Source organism: Nicrophorus vespilloides, unplaced genomic scaffold, assembly GCF_001412225.1.
Source record: "Nicrophorus vespilloides isolate i.1.1-1 unplaced genomic scaffold, Nicve_v1.0, whole genome shotgun sequence".
Taxonomy (NCBI): Eukaryota; Metazoa; Arthropoda; class Insecta; order Coleoptera; family Silphidae; genus Nicrophorus; species Nicrophorus vespilloides.
Genome location: NW_017097978.1, coordinates 204,090 through 225,327, shown reverse-complemented (window position 1 = coordinate 225,327; position 21,238 = coordinate 204,090). Strand labels below are relative to the sequence as shown.

The window sequence follows — 21,238 nt, the reverse complement described above, 5'->3', positions numbered from 1 at the left end:
TTAAATTAACATAAATATTTCTTTACATGAACATTAACTAAAAAATAAAGTTATATTGAAACAATAAAGTCCAAAGAATGAACTAAATTTTATGAAAAATAAAATATTGTCATATTACATTGACAAGAAAAGTTACTTTAGTAGTGTGACGGGGTATATGATACCCCAACCGACTTTCAAGAGAACTAATAACGAACTGAGTCTCATCAGACAGTCACTAATTGCTATATTCTGTTTATACATGTATAATCTGAAGCTACTGATTGCTACTGGTGTTTTTAATTTATGTTTTAGAACATTAAGCAGGTTTAAATAAAAATTGTCTTTACTGGTTTCTTTTGAACTATATCGAAGTTGTTCGATAATAAAAATTAAATGAATATTAAATATTTTTTCTAAAAGAAGTACAAAAGAAATGCATGTAAGCAGAAAATGAGAATATTTTGTCATAGTGATATGAAGTGATGAAGATGAAGTGATGAAGAAAACAAAGGTTTAATTGTTCATCACATTTAAAAATATGTATTAAATTTGTTACACATGATTGTTACTTTTAATAAATATATCTCACTTAGTTATAAATAAAAATACAATAATTTTGTTAATTTCTGTCCTGTTTTAAGTACTATAGATTTTTAGTTATCTAACGAAAATGTAATATATAGGACAACGCATCTAAATACCCTCCTCGGCTTTGCACAACAATAACAAGTGAACGGTGAGTTTTGCAACAAAATGACAAACGGTATCGATAATAACCCAGTTTTTGTGTATGGATGGTATGGATACCGAAGACATGTGGTTCCAACAGGACAGGATCACTATCCACACATCACCTGTAACAAGGGGAATTATTGAACCCGGTTTAACGCTTTCTTTGGAGTTTTTTTTAAGACAAACATTTATGAAGGAGAAGATTAGACGCTGTGTCACTGAAATCCAGTGAATTTATTTATGTAAATATAGTTAAATATCAATACAAAAATTGTAACTTATAGATATGTGGCTGTATTTTAAAACTAGAAACACTATTCAAATAAAAGTAGTGAAACAATCAGATTATTGCAGACCAATTTCTTTCAACTGGTAACACCAATTAGCTACTAAGATCATGCGTCTTTATTATTTGGAGTAATTTTGTCAAGTCTATGTAAATAAACCAGAGACAATTCACACTCCAATAGCCAAAATACAAGCTTATTATGGAAATAAGGCCGTATGTTTACATGTCTACAAGAAATAAAAAAATCTTGATCTTTATTATTCGTTGTCATTTTATTAAAAAAATAAATTCACCTCTTAATTCAACACCCTATATTATAATATAGTAGGTACAACAATATTCTATAAATTGACTACTGGAAACCCGAAATTTAGGGAAAAATGGAATATTGACATTATAAATTATGTTCTTCTAAATAAGAAGTAAATAAAATTAATGCAAAAAATATCGTCGCACGAATTAACAGTTTATACATATAAAATAAAATTGTTCTCAGACTGCAGATAATAAGTTTCATAGTAAAGAATTGCGATTATAAAGTTTGTACGAAATTTCAAATTCGTTGGGTGTAACTGAGTTGCAAACCAAATAAGTCTCGATAAAAAAGGATGATGCAATGTCGTAGCACAAAAAAACGTGAGAAAAATTTAAAAGCGATATCTACTGATGAAGATTGTAGCGTGTTTATCGCACTACCGATTATTACGAATAGTTATAATATAGTATATTGGCGGGGTGCCCTTTTCGATGAATGGAATGGAGTAGTGCCGTTCTCTGTAACCGAACTAAGAGAAAAAGGGGGATCTCGCGCGCTCTGAAAATACCGCAAATAGCGCATGCCTCCCCGAGTCGTGTTTGGATGAAGTCAGTTGGAGAGTCAGCAGTTAAACCCGCCAACGTTCGGCAAGATCGCACGTGTCTGAACCGCGAAACGCCGCACGCGATATGCTTTTCGTAACTGTTCAGGTGTCCAGTTCAGTTCAGTTCTTCGCGAATTCTACTATTCTACTTTAAATAGTTGACCAAGTAACATTCAACTAGACTATATCATTTACGATGGCCGATGCGGTAGATAAACCGGAAGCCGCAAATCTTAAGCGGAAGATAACACTCCTGAACGGCGTCGCTCTGATCATAGGAACGATCATCGGAAGCGGTATATTCGTCTCCCCGAAAGGCGTGATCGAGAGCACCAATTCGGTCGGGCTCGCCATCGTCGTCTGGTGTCTGTCGGGCATCTTCTCCATGCTCGGGGCCCTTTGCTACGCTGAGCTCGGCACCTCCATCACACGATCAGGTGGCGACTATGCCTATATCTATGCAGCTTTTGGCCCTCTATGCGGCTTCCTCCGACTGTGGGTCGCGATCCTCATCATCCGGCCAACGACACAGACAATTGTTGCGCTCACCTTCGCCGAATACGCGGCGAAACCCTTTTTTCCCGAATGCAAACCACCGGAAAACGCAATTAGACTGCTCGCCGCCGTTTGCTTATGTAAGTATACCGCGGCATTCACTTACATTTCTTTCATCATTCAAATAATCGTAGCTTGACAAACTTTTGATAACTTCTATGAGCTAACATTCCCCAAATAACCGTAAACATATATTCAGTATATTTATAATTAGAAGCACTTGTGGTAGTATACATATTCGCACACACTAAAACAACTGTTTACTAACAATTGTAAAAGCAATATCATTTTACTTTCTTAACTTTATTACAATTTTTTAGAATTATTTTATTACTATTGATCATTTATTAATCTTTATTGTATACATATCAACTACATACTTTGTATTTCATTTAGTTTTTTGTTAATTATATTACTATAACTAGCAACTTAACATTTTTGTGTGCAAGTTTTCAAAATAAAAACTACAGTTAATAGCATTTATTCTATATTTAGTTATATCCTAACTGACCATAGACTTTTCGCTAAGTGTTACTCATTTTTCATTTGAATTATTATTAATAATCATCTCATTTATATCCATAAAATAGTACTCAATATTTTAAAATTTTCAAATAAAAATATGTATGAGATAACTTTTTGTATGATATTTTTAATCAAATCAAATAGACATTGATTTTCATTTAAAGAATGTAAATAAAAGAAAAATTAACTACCAAGTGAGAATATTTATAGATATAATAATTTACTTAGTTTTTATATTCTTCTGAGTTAAATTTAAATTTTAGTTACTTTGTAAATAAAAGATTGGATAGGAGATATTATGTTCGGAGGTTCGCTAAAAATGATGATGATAATGACAGATCAATCCTGGTTGTTTTTATACACATACCCAACTTTTTATGTCCAAAAGGTAGTCGCGGACCAAAAAGTTTGAGAATCACTCAGATAGAAAATATATAAATGATTTCATATCTCATTAAATTCTGTTAGAATTTTCCTTAGAATGATGAATATCAATCAATATTATATAAGACACTCATAAGAATTATAAAAATGATCTAGGTGCAGCCAATATAAATTGTAATTATCGTTAATAAATTATGTATATGTATTAAATAATTTGAAACAATTTCTTTTTGCATAAAAATCGCGCTGCATAATGTCATGTGCCCACGCTATATTTTTTTTTGGTGATCATATTACAAAAATATTCTAGTCGCAATATTAGTCATGTGTTATACATTTTTTGCATTTAGCAACTTAGAGCTATCTCTTTATATTGTTAAATATAATTATTTTTAACAATTTGTAATAATGATTTCATTAAATTAAATTTACGTTTTTAATTATTTTATATCGTAAGTATCAAAATCGTTTATTTAGTAAATTTAGCATGTGGCATTCATGTGTGCACTAGCTTAAATGTGTGTACCATGTCTTATAAGCAGAGTGGAACCGAACGAAAAAACGAAATTAACCTGATTTTTTAACAGAACCGTTACTGTAACCGGAACGTAAAATTGCTCAATTGAAAAACCGAAATTTTAAAAGCGGTTAATTTTGGTTTAATTTTTTTCATTAAATTAATTAATTCATTGCTCCTTGCAGAAATATGATACATTTCATTTTAATCTCAAAACAGTTGGTATACAAAATATGACGGTGGATAGAGGAAGAATTTTCGTCTGAATTCGGTATAATTTGGAACTTTTCAATTTTTTTTTTCTTAATTAAAATTTTGTTGGTAATGTGCCGGTGCTAAAATTTATACCGGTATATTTGATCTTCAACTTGATTTTAAATCTTAACTTTAACTAATTTAAATCCGGATGATCCGGAACAAGAAACTGAACCGAAATTGCTTATAAGTAGTTTAATTAATTTCCTTTATATTTTAGGATTTACAAATGGTTACGTTGCAGGAAATGTTTGGAATACCCTGTTTTCAAACGCTCAAAATTTAAACAAAAAATATATGAAAATTATGTCTGATATTTTATTTAGTTGTGAGAATCTTGTATTTCGTCTATCATATTTCAATGCTTTTGAAAGTAAAAAAACTTCTGTCTAAAGCAGGGTTTTCCAAACTATGTTAATAGGTATTCCGTAAAAAAATCAGAATTTACAATTAAAGTTTGAGAAATCCTGGTCTTGATACAATGATGGACATTCGACAACTTGTGCCATTTTGTGACAAATTGGCATTGCAATAGAATTAATGCAATTTCAGAAAGTTGTCTTAAGATTACACAGTTTTATACTATTAATAAATATTAAATACCTTTAAAAAATATGTCATTTATTAGAGATTAAAATAAATGCTTTTATTTATTCATGTTTATGTAACTATTGCTAGTATTATGGATTTATCGTTTACAGTATCTTTCTTATTAATTACTTTTAAACAAAAATATGGTAAATCTAGCAATTTTATGAAACTGTTCATTAAATTTTAATACTTTAATTTTTACTGGAATATAGTATTCGTACCAGTGGCGTAGCGGCTGAGTAATTTTGGGCTTGTTGCTCCCAGTTTACTTGTTTACTTTGGATAATACATGTCGAGCGGACGATATGCATCTTAAAAATTTAACGAAATATGTATTTTTGAATTCAAAAATTCTAATTCAATATTTTTTTCGTTTAAATCAAGCAGACTTGCTGAAATTTATATGTTGGTACCATAGTTACAAATATATTGTATTGCAAATTACGTAGTATCTGGCTATATTACTCAAAGAAAATATCAGTCAAAATATTTACTTCTCGCTGCGATTCAAATTACGAAAAGGTGTTAGGTAATTAATATCAACGCATGACCTTTTTGTATATTGCACGTCAAGTATTTTTCTTGTGATCGTTTATACTCGACTAATTTATCAAGTTTTGTATATGCAATGCATACTATTAATTTCATGTAAAGTATTTTACTTGTCAGAAAGTCTACAATAAATCTAATAAGTTTTCTTTATAGAAATTATATAAGAAATAGCAACTTGTTTTAATTCATTTAATACTTTATTATAGGACTAGGAAAGATTGCTAATGTTTGCCTTAAAATTAAACTTTTTAATTTTAATATATTATCAAATATATAAATGGATCGAATATCTTACATAATAATTACAGCAATGCCTCACATAGTGCGGCTATGACCTGTGCGCATTCACTGTGGTACGGTTTGAAAATTTCAAATCTAGCTAAATTGTAATTGTAATGGTCGTTTATTTTTCTTTTATACAGTTGGATATTGGCAGATTGAGTGACAGCACAATGTTAGGTATTACTGTATTATAATTACATTTTTTGTCTAATAGCAATTTTTGCAAATAATTGTTATCAGAAACGTTATCTGGAGTGGATCGTATGTCAAAGCAATTAATTGCGTGTGCCCGAAGACAGAAAATTAACGATGCGGAAGTTCCATTGTTAATTAATCTTCCTTTTCATTTTAGGTCTGCTCACTGCCGTGAACTGTCTGAGCGTAAGATGGGCGATGAGGATTCAAAGCATTTTCACCATGGCCAAATTATTCGCATTGGTTGGTATCATCATCATCGGAGTTGTTTACCTTGGTTACGGTAAGATAACTTAAATTAAATATTATTAAATAGATTAATAATCTAGCTGTCTGTATTTCAATATTAAAATACATATTAATATTTACAATAATTAAAATAAGTTAATTAATTATGAAAAACCATTTAATTGACCTATGGTCAATAGTCTTTTGCAGCACTTTCATTTCATTTCATTTTTTGTTATAATAATAATATTTATTGAAACAGAAAATTACAAAATAAAAACCTATTGAACATAGGTCTTTCTATCCGATTTTTTTGTTATTATATTAAGTTTTTTTTATTTTTGTATTTAATCAACAACAAGATGTAATTATTAGATAAACGAAAATGCGTCTTAGTAAGGTCGAATAGATTATTAAAAAAATGTTTCTATTCAGAATAACTGAATAATTGCGTGGATGCTCTTACATTCGTATACTATGACTTAATTGTTGTTTTCTTACTCGTTATTGAACATCTGGTATAATAAATGGACTTAAATATTGGGTTGTTACATAAGTTCGTTCGTTCGTATTTTCAACCTTTGTTTTAAAAAGAACTACATTCTAAAAAAAGGACTTTATTTTTAAATAATTTTGTATCTCTCTTTCATAATGTCATCTCTCTAGAAGGTTCCATCTTTATGCCCGAAAAAGCTGTCAGGTGAATTTTGATGTAATCCAAAGATTCCAATTTATTTTGTTAAGGTCATTTTGTAGAGACCGGAACAAACGGTAGTCGGACGGTCCGATGTCTGGACTATATAGAGGGTATGGTAGAATATCCCATGAAAACTCTTTCAACTTCTGTATATAAGGCCTAACATGTGAGGCCTCATACATCTGTAATCACATAAGTTGAAAACATATTCGTCGTTTATTAACGAATGCAGATCGTTTTTGGACAAGAGCTGTCACAAATTATCAAGTTGTTTACAGTACTTGACTGAAATGATAGTTTGATTTTTCGGTAGCAGCTCATAATAGACAAATAAAATTCTGGACAAGAGGTTGTTGCTGGTTTCTCTTAATGAGCTAATCAGAATCAAGCATACGCTGCTGCGTTCATTCAACACATTGAACTAACATATTATAACGATTGACGTAGCCCTCAGCATCGAGATGTTTTTGGACTGTTACATTTGACATATTGACGACGTCCGCTATCTCACGCAATGTAAAATGTTGATTTTCGTTCACTACAGTCATTATATGGGCCGTGTCAGTTGTTATAGGCCGTCTTGAGCGCTACCAAATTATAAGCTCAAATTCTCCACTTCTGAGCAGGGGTTACCACTTTTGGCCGCTTGAGTTGCGTTTTTCCTTTTCGAAGAGTATACAGCATGAAATGCCGAAAATTACAAGGCCACATTACAAGTTGTCAAAAATCCCCTCCCATCAAACTATTCACCGTCCAGTGGACGTCAACATGTGCACACAAAAATACGAACGGACTTATTTAACAACTCAAAATATAAATATATTTGAGTACTTTAAATATTATAAAGAATGTAAGAAGATTGCGGGGCGATTACCCCAATCGCATTCATCGTAGTAGAAATAGTATTGTATTTTGAGGAGAAAAGTAAATATTTAATCCCTATGATTTCTTGAAGCGGGGGCGCAAGTTTTCCTTGCAGCGGCCCGCCTAAAAGTAATGAGCGCTTAGTAAATCCCAAATAGTTATATTAAATGTTTTTATACATACTATATGTATTAATTTTATATTTCAATAGAAATTCATTTAATTAATAATCCGATATTGGAATTCGAACTAAATATTCGTTTGTTGTTTATAAACGTATTTATTCGTAGAAAAAAATGAATTAATTATGATCATTAATGATGGATCATATTTTTTATAACAAATAATGCTATGAAAGAATAATGATCTTTATTTTATAATTGAAAATATATTTAAAATGGATGAAAGTTAAATAAAAATTGTATACATGTATTTGTAGTTTTCAGTACGTTTAATTCTATAAATACCTACCTTTTAACATCTTATATCGTCCCACGTAATTTGCGTACAGTTTTTATTGTTCTAATAATATTTATTATAACATTTATTGACATTCTGTTACAGATAAATCAAGTTATATTTATTGTCTAACAAGATATTATTAACTAATAATAATATGAAAAGGTAAAAATAAGAGTTAAATAATTTAATATGTTAAACAAAAGTAGAGTTAGGTTCAATTAAAAATTACAATGAACCTCGAATATGGGTTTATTTAATGGTTTTATTGATAAATAAGTTTTTCAGGCGGTTATTTTTATATCGCACGTAGAGTGTAAAAGCTTGTTGGATTATGTAGGAGATTGTTTGTGTTGCATAATTTTGTCAAAGTCCTGAGTGCTGTTCATAAATTGTGAACACTGATTTTGAACATCTATACATAAAGACTATAGTTATGTTTATAGTGAAAGTTTGTATAGATAGTTTGTATAAAATGAACTCATTTAGAAACATTCATATTTATTAAATTGACCATAGTGATCATAAATAAAATAATTGTCATATAGAACGTATTTATAAGTATTGAAAAATATCTACTACAGTATATTAAACACAGATTTAATTTTAATTCACAAGATTTGATAAATTATAATATATTAACGAGTTTTTATAATTGGAAATTGATATCAAATCTGTGAAAACATTATGATATAACATAACTTCATAAAATGCAAATAACACTTCACTCAATAAGTTCGTAGGATAACTAATAAACAACAACTTTTGGGCCATATTCGACTTTATTCATCAACATAGTCTCCTTGAAGAGTGATACATACATTCATTCCAACGTTTCTCTAACATTTCGATACCTTTCTTGTGACACGATTTATCTTTGGTCTCAAAATACGGCTTTCACCATTTGCTGTCTACTCAGCTGACGACCGATTTGACTATGGAGTGTAGTGGTGGATACAGGTTTTATCTATTGTTATATATCGCATGAAAAAATCCTTTGAGCTTGAACGCGGTTCCCATTCCGAACATAGCTTTCTTATGATCAAATGTTTATACAAAATGGTGAATGGTGAAATGGTTCCTTCTGATATCTTCAGGATGTCAGCTATCTCACGCAACTTCAATTTACGATAGCTAACATCATTTTGTGAACTTTTTCATGTTTTTTGCAACAATTGTCTAATTTGGGCGTTGCGTTCAGCAACATTTGTGTCTGTACGACCGCGTTTAGAATCAGCAAACCACTTCTTCTTTGCCATTTGTCTCGACGGAGAGGAGTTCCCATACTACTTATCAAGCCATTTATTTGCTTCAATAGTATCTTATCAACACACGAAATTCAGATTTTTCCATTGATTTGAAAATTACAAAAGTAGCATCACTAAAACTACTGTAACTTGTGAACTAAACGTCAGATTGCCATGAAATTTTGACAGGCGTTTGAAAGTTGGTACTCCCTAAAAATCATATGGCTTTATCATAGAGGCGCAATCTATCTGTCATTAGATACCACAAATAAGAATATTGATGTGACCAACCTTTATAAGTGCAAATACACCCAAATCTATGTATTACAGAATTTTACAAAGACTCTACACTTTTTATAATAAAACCATCCAAGGCAGATTCCCGTGGGAACACTTTATAGTTTAATTTATTAATGATTGAATCAGAATTAGTTTCGAACATTAGTTATAATTAGAATGTCCATATAAATGCATTAGACTTATTTTAAATGTTAACGGAATAACATAAATCATAATACTTAGTCGAATCGGTAAGAAAATCACATTTAGCCAATGAAGTTTTTAAAATGTGAGTTACATTCAATTAATTTTGATATGATTATATAAGTAAGGGCAGAAAGACCTATCATCAATGATGGATGTATTTTTTTTCAAGAATTATATAATATCGAAATATTAAATAGAAAAGATTTATACCAAAAATGATAATTTCCATATATAAAACCATCTGCAGATGAACTTTATAAATTCCTTCATTATACATTTTTCAAGAGTTAAATGAAACCTAATAATATCTCTAAGAAAAATTAAACGTCATTCACATAATATGTGCTATAGATAAAAATGTAAAAAGTAATTCTGAGAACATATGTAGTGAAATAATAAATATTTTTTATATAAATCATTAAGAGGTATGAGACATGTTGTGTATTGCCGTTATTTAATCCCAATTTCCTGAACCAAAGGACATTGCCCTTCGTTAAAAATATTCTGTTATAACATAAATACTATTTTTTTTTTAATTTTAATTAAAATATCAACCAATTGTATCGATTGGAAATTTTAAATCGATAGATAGCATATATTAATTCAGAAAACGTGATGTCTAATTGATTTGTAAAACAATTTTAAAAGTTATATCGACTTTTACATTTACCTTTCTCCTTGGGACACACCTGAATAATAAAGTGATGCAAGGGCTATGGTATTTTGAAGTAAATTTGATGGCATTTATTGATTTAAATTTCTACTGGTTTTTATAAATTATAAATTTTAAATTAAGTAATTTTATTGTAGTCATCATATCGAAATTTAGAATTTATGTACATAAATTACATAAAAATGGAAAGGAAAAAAAATACGGGGTGTGTTTTGTAATCATACAAATATACAATTTCTATCGCTGTTAAAATCTCACAAATTCCGTTTTTTTTTTAGAATAATATTGTTCATACTAAATATATTATGTAAATATAAATAGTATACACATAACGAGACTAAAAATGAATTGTTTCATAATTTTTTATTTTGCATGCATTTTATGAATGAATTTTCTGTTTTTCTATATAAAATTAATATTTTATTTATGTAATCAATTATTCTCTAACTGAAAATATGTTACAAAATCAACAATCAAATTGAATGTTGCCTCAAATTCATTACACGTGGAAATAGAAAAATCTTCGTAAAGCAAATTTATAGGTTTTTTATTCTTATAAACAGAGGAATCTGCCAGGAAGAATTTCGATTTAGCTTAATAGCATTTATCTTTATCCTGGATTCCATCAAAATTACACATTTCATCAAAAGTCTGACAATCAATAAGTCGTTAGTAATACTTATTATTAATTTAATGATAATCATCATAATTGTGTCATTCTAATCTAAAACAATATTAAGATACTAATATTTGATGAATAGAATAAATTTGTAAACTTTAATGTTCAGATATTTCTAAAGTTAAAAATGATAAATTAGCAAAAATAGACATTGCATTTTAGAAAAATGTTTCTTTTCAATTGCAATTAAACCTTTATGCATATAAAGTTATATTTAATTCTGCTCGATAAAGTCAAATTATTTTGTTCGTTATACGAATTATTTGTTATTAAAAAAATTGAAAATATTCTGTATATATCATTTCATTTCTGTATGAATGTATACAAAAATATTTATATGAAATATTTGATTAATTTCATATCATGTACTGAAATTATATTGTAAAATATTTTCATGTATACAATATTTAAGCTCATGGGTTTGCATCAGATTGTAAGCACACATAATTTGGGTCGATCAGCTGTTTGCTAAACTAATTATACATTAATTGAAGCGAATCCCGGCTTGGTAATCATATAAAATCATTTGAATATATCTAAGTATTACAGTGAGCTTTCTAATTAGTATGCTCTGTATTCATTTGATTGAAGAACAATTACAAAAAGGGATTCATCAATTGAATTATTTACCCGTATTTAGTAATGTTAATGAAATTTCAGTTACTAAAATTATTGTATATGTATAATGTTATAATATCAACTCTTCTTTACTAAAGTAAGGATATATTCCAGTGCGCAGTAAATTTTTGAGTTGAGAAATACTGATCTAGAAAATCATAATTTATTGTATACGAAAATGTTTCAAAAAGTAGGTACAAATATTTTGAATATAATTAAGAATTCTTACAATACATTTGTATGTAGATTTGAATATTATGTATATAATTAATGATTATAAACTAATAAATATTTTAAAGATGAAAGTATTATACAAATAAGATATGATATATAAAGTTGAATTTAAAATAACAGATCCTGAAATGATTTGTGTAGTTAGAGTAGGTATTGAATTTCTTAATACGACGATTACGTCAATTATATATGGTCAATTATATATGGTTAAATGTATATTTCCTTTGAAAAGTGTAATCTGATTAATACCTGTTGATAAAATCCTGACGTCTTGCGAATAATAATTGAGTAATATAGATTTTCGGCAAGTAAATAAACTTAAACATCATCTTTAGAATATATAATACAAAAAGTCATTTTTGAAAAGCTATTTGAAATAATTAATATAAATCTATTACTATAAAATATATCAATGTGTATTATATTAAAATCATAATACTTACGTGGGGTTTAACAAAATTTCGCTAAGTTGGCATTAATTCATTTGTTTCAGAAAAACAAAAGTTGTTTCTCAATTTGTTAAAGTCTAACGATATTTCATGTCAAATTTTAAGAAGATCGGTAAGAATGGATAAGAGAAAATGCAAGATTACTGATGAAACGAAGGTAGAAATCCCACCAATAGAGCAAAAATTTGTTTTGTCATTCTCTACAGATTTCAACGTCAACTCAATCCTATGCAAATTTTCCAGTATTTATATCAGCTTTTGCTTTAAGTCGGTATTTGTAAAATAAATAATTGTCTTAAATCGTTAATTATTTTTTCTTTTAATTATGATATAGGATTCAATCATCCACAATAATTAATGGTACTTTATTGTTTTAAACGAGTGACATTGATCAATATTATTAATATAATGTAATATATTTTAATTAAAATAGGATTATTTTTATGTTTTACATTTATTAATATTTTGTTTCTTCAATATTATAATTTATGTAAACAATACATGAAATATATAGACTCATTAACATGAATATATTTATTATGAATGCATGCTAAGTTTAGCATTAAATTACTGTTACAATATGATTAATTTATTATTTTCTAATTGTATCAAACAGTTTACAATTAATTATTATTTATTTTAATGCATATATTGTTTACATAATTATGAATAATTTAACATTATCTTAATTATTATGTTAGTAATTAATTGTGTTATAATATAGTATTCCATATGTATTACATATAGTTATCATTGTTAAATTATATTATATTGATATTTTGCTTCTACTGTTTTAGGAAAGGTTGAGAACTTTGAGAACGCGTTCGAAGGTAATTACGAGCCCGTCGATCTAGCCTTAGCCTTCTATTCCGGACTATTTGCTTTTGGTGGCTGGAATTTCCTTAATTTCGTAACGGAGGAGTTGCAAGATCCTTACAAGTAAGCCTTCTACATATATCTCCTATGAACTACAGTTACGTTTGGCTTAGAGGAAGAAAAGTTAATATCATATAATTATGTAGATCGTTTGAACAAAGAAAACGCGCAGAGTATAATGTATTTTTCTTGAGACTTTCGCCAAGTCTTTCAACCGTAAATTATATGTTCTTGAAAACAGTTACAGTCCATAACATTCAGATACTTTAATAATTTATTTAACATTCTTCATATATACACACAATTTGTTTAAACAATTAAATATTCAAATATAAAAGTTTCTATTGTTTTATATTATATAAAATGTTATAGTTAACCTGTTTATATATTTTACATGATAATTTTGAAATTTAAAATGGATAATTTGATTTTCTTTCTGATATCTTCTATCTCTTATCATATCATATTAACATATCATTTTTAAACCATCTTACAATTTATTATTGGATTTTTCAACTTTATCTCTTCTTCTATCTTTTATTTTAATTACGTGTAGATACAAAGTTTTCTACGTAACGTTGTGTGTCCAAAGTAGTCCAATCGTATAAGAATCACGGACGATCTGCAGAAACAGCAAAACTCACTCGGGAGAAAAGTGTGCGGATAGAATGAAATGTTTAATTCAAGGATTCTTTCGTCCATTTTAATCCCAACACAATCCATTACGAGCAGACAAGGGAGAAGGATATATATCGTACGGCATTATTCTGCGGCCGAAGAAGGAATCAATATACTTGTTGAATGCGGCCTGGCAAACATCAATTAAAGCGAAATTTCTTGCTTTCAGGAACCTCCCGAGAGCGATCTGGATTGCCATGCCCATGGTCACTGTAGTATACGTATTTGCTAACATCGCTTATTTCGTCGTCCTTTCCAAAAGCGAAATCTTAAGTTCTCCCGCCGTTGCAGTGGTAAATAAATATATTTGATTATGTCTGCCTGCAATCGATCTGCGATTTATTCCTTTGATAGACATTTGCAGATAAAACTATTGGATCTTTCTCTTGGGTCGTACCGATTTTCGTGGCATTATCGACGTTCGGTGGAGTAAATGGGATTCTCTTCACCTCCTCCAGATTATTCTTCATTGGTGCCCAAGAAGGACACTTGCCAAATTTCTTTTCTTTTATTCATATGACAAGGAATACTCCCATTCCGTCTTTACTATTTACGGTAAGTTTTTAATAAATATAAATTGTCATCCAACTTTTAATTGTTACTACTTTTAGTGCGCAACATCCTTAGCCATGCTTCTAGTTAGTGACGTGTTTGCTCTCATTCATTATTTCAGTCAAATATTATGGCTTTCAGTTGCACTAAGTATAGCTGGAATGCTTTGGTTGAGATATAAGGAACCAAATATTCCCAGACCGATTCGCATAAATACGATTATACCAGTCACATTTATTGCTTGCTGCCTTTTCCTAGTTATATTCCCAATATTCTTCAACCCCATCAACTTTATAATCGGATCAGTGATAACGCTATCAGGTAAGTGACATATCTCTCTTTGTTATATATTTATATACAACCTTTTTTCTTTTTTTAGGAATTCCTGTTTATTACTTATTTGTCGTTAAGAGGGAAAGCAGAAGTCCTAAGTTAAGACTTATAGGAGATAAATTGGTGTTTTTTTTGCAAGTTGCTATGGAATTGACCCCATCTGAAGCTGAAAAAAGATTGTCCAATGAATAATAAAACAGGAAAAATAAATATTTATTTATATTTGCAAACTACAAATACTCGCTTCGGTTTATAATTATTATAATTATATTGTTTAATAAAATATGAACACATGTAAACATATTTATATTTTTAACCCCTATTTAAAACTGATAACATAAGTGATATATATGGTGATATTAATGTCACAAAAGCAATATTTAAACAAAAACTGTATAAAATTGTTGTGTTAAATATTATCTATGACATTTCTCTAAAAAATAGGCATTTCTCTAATACCTCTTTCGTAAAATTCTGTTGATTTTAATTTATATATGACTCCAACTGATTTCAAACTTGTTCAACATTTGTATTATTTTTCCTTATATTAACACAAATCTTCTCATAAAACACAATTCTAATATGAAATGCCGACTGTATCGACATCCCGGCGTTTAAAATCCCGACTATATCGGAACTTCGATAAACGGTCTTTCGGTGTTCGACAATCAAAATCCCGACTATATCGAAATCCCGACTACCATAAAAATGTTATTGTATAAATTTATAATAATATAAGTCGGGATTTTGATTGTCGGTATTTTGGTAGTCGGGATTTTGAACGTCGGGATTTCTGTTGTCTGGCTTGCGATTGCCACCGACCCGTAATATATATTAAAATCCATACAGGCAAATTTAACTGTTTAATCAAAACCAAATCGATTAGTTCTTAATGAAATATGTGGAAGTCATTCTATATATATATTTTTTATTCCTGCTGGGTATAGGGTGTATAATAGATTTTTAATGTTGGTGAGATTGGATTGGAATCTGTCACCTTTCATATCAAATTTTATCTAAAATTGTATAATCTCAAAGTCACACTAAGCTGCACTAAACATGGCAAGTTTTATACTTTGGTGAGTTAATGGTTTCGAACCTTTGAAATTATTTTGGGAGTTTCAGATTTTGGTTTACTTGGATTAAATTGATTAAAGAGAGAATATGTTCATCCTAGGACACCCATGCCTTTTGCGCCGCCTTCAGCACGTGCAGTGCTAATTATGTCTGTGACTAACTTCGTGAATGTTTATATATAAGAGGTATATGTAATCAATACAAATTCTGACATATTATGAACGTTTCTAACTCAAATATATTAATCCAATTTTGAAACTACAAATTAAAAGAAAGAAATTCAAATGGCAGAATTGAAGGTAAACGGAGTTAAGTATAATGTAATAGACACATATGGTTTACTGCTGGAAGAACAAGACTATACGCCACCACAAATACAAGTGATTGAAGCAATCGTTGTTGAGGAAGAAGACGAGAAAAAGTTTGTTCTGTATTGTGTGCAAGTGCGTCACGTCGTAAAAAGGTCTGGTTGCATGCAGGCTTGCATACACAGAAGATACACACAGTTCCTAACACTGTATCAGCAATTATCCAATATGTTTCCAAACTTGATGTCTGAAGTAAGTTTTCCAAAGAAAGCTGTTGTTGGAAACTATGATAGAAAATTGATATCTGTACGAAGCAGCTCATTTGACATGTTCCTACAGTATGTACTCAGCAATGAACGTTTATATGGTACTAGAGAATTTGTACAATTCATACAGGATTCAGAATTATCATATGCAAAAAATCTGATGAGTATTAAAAAGTATGATGAAGCATTACCTGTTTTAGAAGGTAGCCTGATGGTACTGAATAATATTTACACTGACCGATCTCCACCAGTATTGTTGGCTTTGTGCAGACTCATAGCATGTTCTTGCTTATTGCCTGGATCTCCACAGGCTGACAAATGGACTGACTTAGCAATTAAAAGATTTGAGGGTGTCAGTGATGGAGATTTATTAATTCTTTATGTGCCATTGCTTCATCTTGCTCTTGGAGTTTGGGGACACTATGATCTGGATAAAACAATGATTCAAAAGAGATTAAGTGATTTAGTACAAATGGGCATCAATTGTAATGCTTCTATGAATCTTTTGGAAGCTGTATGTTTTGTCGAGCTGAAGCTATTTGGAGATAGGGACATGTAAAGAAAGTATTGATATTGCCAAATAATCTTTGAGCTCTAAATATTCTTATACTATATAAGTATTGAATCTCATTGATAATTAATTAGCCAAATATTTTATTTATTTTTATAATACTATGTTAAAGATTTAATTTGGAATGTTTACATAAATATTTTATGTGATTATGTTGCAAGCTAATACTCAGTGAATTGTAAATTAAGTTTTAATTTTAATAATAAACTTGATATCAATTAATAAAACTTATTATATAAATATGACATAGATATTTAGAATTAAAATTTATAAAAAAGTTTATAATATTGTGAATCACATTGAAGATTTTGAAACCAAATATGTTTTTTTTTAAACTAATTTTCAGATATTAGCTAATTTAGTTATAAATGGAATAAAATATTTGTATTAATGCTTAATTTAACATTTTAAAATATAATATTTACTACTAATTATGAATGTAGTTACCTACATTTGCATAAAGAATACTCATGTCAGTATTTTAATTTTGAATGAGATTTTATGATTTACTTTATAATTATTTAAAATATGGTTTTGTTTGTGATATTTATTATATGACTGTATTATATTAGCAGGGTTGTAACTGTAGTCATAACTTTAACGAATTTAAATAAACTGCTATAAGTATTACACAAATTAATATTTTTGTACATTATTTTCTATTTAATTTTTATAGTGAATACGTCTTTTAAAAGGTTTGTGGTGTTGTTAGTTATATTATTTCAATTTACTGGAAAGAAAATATTGAACGTGTAAAAAACTCAAATTCGGATTGACTAATTGTACCAGTGCGTTTCTCAATATTTAATGTTGACAATATATTTTATATTGGAACTTGGGCTATATTCAATAACTATTTTAAGACTAAACATTTTACTATACTAATTATGAAAAATATTTCAATAAAATAGACTGGAGTGTCTAAACAAGGGGTCACCACAGTTTATTGACTTACAACCGCTTCACATGTTTCTTGATTTTATTAGTATTATATTACAATCTACAAAAAAGACGAAACATAACAATGATCATTTAATTAATGTCTGCCAAGTTGAAAATCTAATGAAATATTTGCGATGGATCTTTGAGCCCGAATCGATATAACAATGTTTAATTTGGCTTAAAAGCATGAATCCTTTCTTTTTTTCTCTAACGAAAAATACTGAATTTTATAATTTTATTATTTTTAACTTCAGTGGCATGACTACAATTTAACATTCACTATTGTTTTATATCTTTGAGGACAGAAATAAACTTTTGAAAGAATTTTGTGAACAAGATAACAAGAAATATTCTTTATCACGGATAATTATTTTTATTTTATTATTTGATTTTAAAATACGTATAATAATTATTATTATTATTATAAATGTTAAAATAACTATTATTGTGAATTTGCTACAGCCAAACAATAGTCACAATTAAACAAATAGTTAAGCATTTATTTCTATGTAAAATCTAAAAAGACTGGACCAAGTCTCATTCAGTCCTGCAACTAAGTTGCATACGTTTCTTCCTTTTAGAGTGGAAGATAATAATGTTTATCTAGTATGTATTATGTGCGTATATGCAACCAAATTATCTATATCCCCCACTCTTAAGAAAATTCTGATTGCCGCCAAAATAAACGAATATTGTCTTGTGTTGCATAGAATTTTGAACTTGTATATTATAACAACGTTATTCCAACTGTTAATTTCATTGTGAAAAGTTCTTACAAATCTAAACATGTCACGAAGGGATTATGAAAAGGACAAAGGTAAATACTTAATATAAAACTACAATTTCTTTAGTATTATCTAACCTTTAATATTAATATTTGTTTTTATTTTAAGAGTCTTTAAAGACTTTTTTTATGGAGTTTTGTATCCAAGATGAATCAGGCTCCAAGAATTTTAAATATTCCAATCAGTTAACAAAATTAGCTCATCGAGAACAAACTGAGATGTATGTTGAATTAGATGATGTACATGATTTCAATGATGAGTTATGTGATTCCATTAAGAATAACACTCGACGTTATACCAGTATGGTTTCGGATATTGTACAAGAATTGTTACCACAATTCAAAGAACATGATATTATTGCTAAGGATGCATTGGATGTTTATATTGAGCATCGACAGATGATGGAGAACAGAATGAGGCAACCAAATGAAGCTAAATCTACAAGCAACCAATTTCCACCTGAACTTATGCGCAGATAGTAAGTATCCATATTTGAATTTTTTAGACTTGATTAATAACATATTTATTTTACAGTGAAATTTATTTCAAAGATAGTACTCTCAGTAAAACACAGCCTATAAGGGATGTTAAAGCTGTACATATTGGTAAATTGGTAACAGTAAGAGGTATTGTTACAAGAAGTACTGAGGTGAAACCCATGATGTGTGTAGCTACCTACACTTGTGATCAGTGTGGCTCAGAAACTTATCAACCAGTTAATTCCCTAAGCTTCATGCCATTGACTATGTGTCCAAGTGATACATGTCGCATCAATAAATCAGGAGGTCGTTTGTATCTTCAAACCAGAGGTTCAAAATTCGTCAAATTCCAGGAAGTCCGAATTCAAGAACACGTAATGTTTAAACTATTTACTATATTTATCATATTTAATTTTCATTATATAATTTCAGAGCGACCAAGTTCCAGTTGGACACATTCCACGATCATTGACGATCTTTTGCAGAGGTGAAGTTACTCGTAAAGCTTTGCCTGGTGATCATATTGCAGTCACGGGCATATTCCTACCTTTGATTAGGACAGGATTCAGACAGATTTCGGGTGGATTATTGTCTGAAACTTATTTGGAGGCGCATCGCTTGGTTTCCCTTAACAAGGCTGCGGAAGACGAAAGTGCCTCTGCTTCATTGACTTCGGAAGAATTACGAGAGCTTACTGAAGACGATTTTTATACTAAATTTGCCATGTCTTTGGCACCTGAAATCTATGGCCATTTAGATGTTAAAAAGGCACTGCTCTTGTTGTTAGTTGGTGGTGTTGATAAAAGACCCGATGGCATGAAAATCCGTGGAAATATAAATATATGTCTTATGGGTGATCCCGGTGTTGCTAAATCGCAATTATTGGGATACATAGATAGGTTGGCTCCGAGGAGTCAATATACAACTGGAAGAGGTTCTTCGGGCGTCGGTTTGACAGCAGCTGTCATGAAAGATCCATTAACCGGAGAGATGATGCTCGAAGGTGGAGCTTTGGTCTTGGCCGATCAGGGTGTCTGTTGTATTGACGAATTTGACAAAATGGCTGATGGTGACAGAACTGCTATCCATGAGGTCATGGAACAGCAAACAATTAGTATTGCTAAGGTTATTATATTATGAATTACAACTTTGAATATTGACTAATTATTAGTTTTTAGGCTGGTATTATGACTTGTTTGAATGCTCGCGTCTCGATTTTGGCTGCAGCTAATCCAGCGTATGGTCGTTACAATCCGAAAAGAACAATCGAACAGAACATTCAGCTGCCAGCAGCTTTACTTTCGCGTTTCGATTTACTTTGGTTAATCCAAGATAAGGCAGACCGCGACAATGATTTGCGCCTAGCCAAACATATCACCTATGTACATCAGCATTGTAAGCAACCACCAATGCAAATCCAGGCATTAGATATGTCTGTTATGAGGAAGTATATTGCTTTGTGCAAACTCAAAGATCCTGCAATCCCAGAAGATCTTACCGAATTTATCGTTGAGGCATATGTAGAGTTACGCAAAGAAGCTCGCAATTCCAGAGATATGACATTCACATCTGCCCGTAATTTGTTGGGTATTTTGCGTTTGTCTACCGCGTTAGCGAGGTTGCGTTTATCCGGTATTGTGGAAAAGGACGACGTGAATGAGGCTATTCGATTGATGGAAATGAGCAAAGACTCCCTCAATCAAAACGTGGAGACTAAAGGATACAGGCCACCGAATGTCCATGATAAGATCTTTGGCATTATCCGTGAGATGGCCGGGGAGAGTAAGACAGTCAAGTTATCCGATATTGTTCCGAAATGTGTTGGGAAAGGTTACAAACCCCATCAAATTGATGATTGTATTGAAGAATACGAAGAACTCAACGTCTGGCAGATAAACCAGACTCGAACGAAAGTTACATTTATTTAAATAATCATTCTTATTATACTTTTTCAATGTTCATTCTTATACAATTTTTGTATTTTTAAATAAAATTATTTCCAAATATTAAAATAGATA

General features: G+C 29.8%; 3 protein-coding genes across 3 annotated transcripts; all 3 read left to right on the top strand.

Moving 5' to 3' along the window:
* Window positions 1-1,868: 1,868 nt before the first annotated feature.
* Window positions 1,869-15,031, top strand: LOC108561461 (Y+L amino acid transporter 2). Its single transcript, XM_017919402.1, has 7 exons — window positions 1,869-2,498; window positions 5,877-6,002; window positions 13,151-13,292; window positions 14,077-14,200; window positions 14,262-14,462; window positions 14,519-14,780; window positions 14,839-15,031. Exons 1-7 carry the CDS (start codon window positions 2,060-2,062, stop codon window positions 14,982-14,984), a joined length of 1,440 nt encoding a protein of 479 aa, XP_017774891.1. The 5' UTR covers window positions 1,869-2,059; the 3' UTR covers window positions 14,985-15,031.
* An 886-nt stretch (window positions 15,032-15,917) lies between these two features.
* Window positions 15,918-17,179, top strand: LOC108561467 (sorting nexin-20). Its single transcript, XM_017919409.1, has one exon. The coding sequence runs from the start codon at window positions 16,154-16,156 to the stop codon at window positions 17,000-17,002; it is 849 nt and encodes a 282-aa protein (XP_017774898.1). The 5' UTR covers window positions 15,918-16,153; the 3' UTR covers window positions 17,003-17,179.
* Window positions 17,180-18,628: 1,449 nt separating this feature from the next.
* On the top strand, window positions 18,629-21,166 carry LOC108561460 (DNA replication licensing factor Mcm7). The gene is made up of 5 exons (XM_017919401.1): window positions 18,629-18,773; window positions 18,850-19,219; window positions 19,276-19,594; window positions 19,653-20,345; window positions 20,399-21,166. The coding sequence occupies exons 1-5, from the start codon at window positions 18,743-18,745 to the stop codon at window positions 21,146-21,148; spliced, it is 2,163 nt and encodes a 720-aa protein (XP_017774890.1). The 5' UTR covers window positions 18,629-18,742; the 3' UTR covers window positions 21,149-21,166.
* Window positions 21,167-21,238: the final 72 nt, after the last annotated feature.